The sequence below is a fragment of the Orycteropus afer genome, unplaced genomic scaffold (assembly GCF_000298275.1).
Source record: "Orycteropus afer afer isolate SDZICR_OR568_19922 unplaced genomic scaffold, OryAfe1.0 scaffold00077, whole genome shotgun sequence".
Classification (NCBI taxonomy): Eukaryota; Metazoa; Chordata; class Mammalia; order Tubulidentata; family Orycteropodidae; genus Orycteropus; species Orycteropus afer.
This window is the reverse complement of record NW_006921664.1, coordinates 5,654,514-5,658,185: the sequence shown is the minus strand read 5'-3', so window position 1 is coordinate 5,658,185 and position 3,672 is coordinate 5,654,514. Positions and strand designations below refer to the sequence as shown.

Genomic DNA, 3,672 nt, shown 5'->3' with positions numbered 1-3,672 from the left:
CCCTGGCTCCTACACTTAGCATAAGTTAATATTCAATTCTCCAATTTTTAAAATGTGTTGAATACATATTCACTTTGCTAATTTTTGTTTAGTTGCAATTAATAAAATTTGCAAAGTGAGCATATAAACTAATTTGAAGTTATAACTTGTGTCATGCAACAGGCATGGAATCTCCCTACTGCCATTTCATGAGAGTGAGGTAGTATCCAGATGTCACTTGCTACTTGTAAAAGGAGCAGGAAAGGTAGTATTCATAATTCAAATAACTGCAATATGAGTGTTACTTATATGTAAAAATAAAATCTAAGTTCTTTTTTGTTTTATATAATTTGCTATTTCATTTTCTCCAAATTAGTATTTTTACCTGCAGTGCAATGAATTACTTGGTATGGCTTTTCTAGCCATAGTCTTTGTAACTCCCACTGGATTACTCAGTGGGACTACATAAATGTGTGTAGAACTCTGATGCTGGGATTGGTTAGTTTTGTCACTGTGTCAGGCTTAAAATGAGCTCTCCTAGAGGCAGAGAGGGGATCTCACTACCATCAAGAGAGAACTGGAGGTGAAGTGGAGTGCAACCTTGGACCGGAGATCCTTGCCCTGGACCTCCTTGGCTGAGATGTGCCCCAGCAGAAACAGTAGCAGTGGAACTGAGAGGCATGAGACAGAGCAGCAGGTTTACCTTGCCTACAAAGACCAAAGGCCAGAGAGGTGTGTCTGAGGGCACAGCAGATGAGAGACTGTCCTGACCAAAGAATTGTATCCTGAGAGCATTCCTGAACCTGAATGTAGGCTGTTACTTCCTAATAAGCCCCATCATCGTATTGACTGTGAGTTCTGTGTGGCCATCGCAACAAATTATCAAACCCAGAAGAGTAGTAAGTGCCGTGGGAGGGACAGTTGGTGTCAGAATTGGTAAAAGGCTGGAGGGTGACAGCATGTCTGGCCTCACAGGAATAAGCGTTGGGGTGCTGATGGTGATTCTGTCTTCCTCTTGTGAAGTTACAGGTCAGAAGATGCTGCCTTCATGCCCTTTTTGTATTACCTTAGTTTTAGAAAGTTTATAAGATTGTTTTCACAAAGATATAGATTCATGGGACTCACACGGTCAAGAATTCACTTTATTTTCATTTCTTCTGCATTATGTACTCTTTGTAAATAAACCCACCAGACTGTGCCTGACAAACAGCCACAAATTAAAGTTTCTTTGCATTGTAACGGCCATAACTTTCACATGGCCATAACTTTCACATCTACAATTTGTTATAAACTATTATCTCCCAACCTTAATTCACCTCAACTGATAAACCAACACAATGGAAAACAAGGTTGAGAATTATCTCTAGATATTTAATGCAAGATGCAGTATAGTCATATTCCATGAAATGTGATTATCTATTGGGGGTGAGGGGTTGTACTGAATCAAACAAATTAAACTACTGCAGTACAGCTACAAGCTTCATGTTGATATGTTTTTTTTCTTAATTGCTGTAATACAGACAGTTTGAGAAATAAGGTTGTCTCATGCTTTTCCTGCTTTAGGAGGTTATCCACTGTAAATATAGATGAGACAAAAAATCTCTACTAGTTTAAGTTGTTGTAAGTAATTATCTTTACTAAAGAACTTTTTCCCTCCTCCTAATTTAGATGGAAAGACCCAACCTTTGGTATATAGGCAATTTATTTCCATGGGAATACATATAAAGAGTATCATTAGTATTCACTACCACATGTATAATCTTTTGGTAAAGGGGTAGCTAGGGCCTCTTTGCTCTCAGTAAGTGCTCTGGGCTGATGGATAAACACACTAAACTTAACACCCTGGTTGTTAGCAGCTCTAACAAAACCACTATTTGCAGTCATTGTGATGGCTTTTAGGGTGTCTCCTGTTCCAAAAATGGTTAACGAGCGGCTGTTGATTTTTGAACTAGCCACTAGTCTCAAGGCACGCTCAGAAGGCTGGTCTGGCACCACAATGATTCGCTTAATTAGCATAGTGGCCCTCTCTCTCTCCCCAGGTCCTCCTAAGGTATCTAGAATAGACTGAAAATCTTTGACAGCAGATTCACAAGCAAACAACTCTTTGTCCATCATAAATGTCTCCAGCAGAGGTAGAACTTGCTCTTTCCTCTCCTGCTCTGCTTGTTCTGTGAGCACTTTTTCTTTGAAAATAAAGTGGCAGCCTCCATAACTGAGGGCAGATACATATGTAATTAAAGTAGTAATGTCCAGATTTACCCTTCTGCACACATCGACCTTAATTTCTGTTGGAAACGCAACACTTGCTAGTATATTTGCTCGGTCTACTCTGGTCACCTGTAAAAGTTCAGGGCCCTCCTCATCTGATTCATTCTCATTCTGCTGGAGCTCTTCAGGGTGATCTAACAGACAGTTAACTGCCACTATGTCTCCTCTCACAGATATGCCCATTTCTTTCAGCTTTTCTGCCATGGGACTAGAGACACTGTTGTAAAATGCAAAGATAATGTGAGGGTTGCTATATTGCACTGGCTGCTGATGACTGGCTTGGAGGAAGTCTTCAGCCTGCTCAATGATGCTTTTGTCACCATACTGGCCCCTGCCCAGCCAAATGTTATGCAGTGCTTCAGCCTTTCGGCCAATGGCTTTCACCCAAGTGTGACCACCATTTGCAACTACATCAACAACAAGAGTCTGCTTTTCTCCCAAGGTATCTGTGTAACCAAAGACATGAAGAACACTAACAACTTCTTCCAGGTTTTCTGCTGATTCCACAATGGCTCTTAAGTGTGTTAGATTCGTGCTCTGTAAATGGGATTCCTTAATAGCTACTTTTCCAGCTTCTACTTTTTGTAAGAATTTTAATTCTGCCTTCAATTTGCTGCATAGCTTTGCACCACCTTCTATGCCACCTTTTCTTGATCTAGAAAGGGATTCTGCTCTCTTGATCAGTTCCTTGGCTATGGCTATTCGTTCACAGAGCATGGAGTGTGCAGACATGCTGACAGCATTATTCCTTTCCTATGAAAAGAAAAGAAGGCAAATTTTGAATAGTGTTCAAAAATTACAGCAATCAGTTCTTCACTGAAGAGTAAAAACTTCAATCTAGCAACAAAACCATGCGATTATGGAAACTGAGATTGAACCTGAAGATAGCCAATCAAATGATGATGGCTATAATTTTTAACTCTTCATTAGGATTCTGACACACTTTAAACCTTCATTTCTTTAGCTTGGAGATAACCGGGTGTACAGAGGGATTAAATGTCACAAAAACCAAACCAATTTCACTGGGGATACAATGTCACAAAAACCAAACCAAACTCACTGTCCTCCAGTCGATTCTGACTCATAGCAACCCCCACTGGGCTTCTGAGGTGGCGAATCTTTAGGGAAGTAGATTGCTCAGTCTTCCTTCCACTGAGTGGCTGGTGGGTTTGAATGGTCAGCCTTCTGGCTGGCAGTCAAAAGCCTTAGGCACTACGCCACCAGGGTGGGATAAAATGCAGCAGTTTCCCAGTCTGGTAGACAAGGAATCACCTAATGCTTATCTGCAGCTTTACTGTCTGTTGTAGAGATATTTTCATTACAGGGCCGGAAAAGCATGATCATATGCTTAAATAAAAATATTCACACAGACTAGATGCTAAGCAAATAGTCCAAAGCATGAGGGCCCCTTCTAAACTAAGCACC

The 3,672-nt window shown here is 40.7% G+C and overlaps 1 protein-coding gene across 1 annotated transcript; it reads right to left on the bottom strand.

Moving 5' to 3' along the window:
- Nucleotides 1-1,713: 1,713 nt before the first annotated feature.
- On the bottom strand, nt 1,714-2,994 carry CUNH7orf25 (chromosome unknown C7orf25 homolog). The gene has a single exon (XM_007941237.2). The coding sequence runs from the start codon at nt 2,977-2,979 to the stop codon at nt 1,714-1,716; it is 1,266 nt and encodes a 421-aa protein (XP_007939428.1). The 5' UTR covers nt 2,980-2,994.
- Nucleotides 2,995-3,672: the final 678 nt, after the last annotated feature.

Bases quoted from the DNA above. Each gene is read 5' to 3' on its own strand.
- CUNH7orf25 (XM_007941237.2), bottom strand. From the start codon at position 2,979: ATGTCTGCACACTCCATGCTCTGTGAACGAATAGCCATAGCCAAGGAA.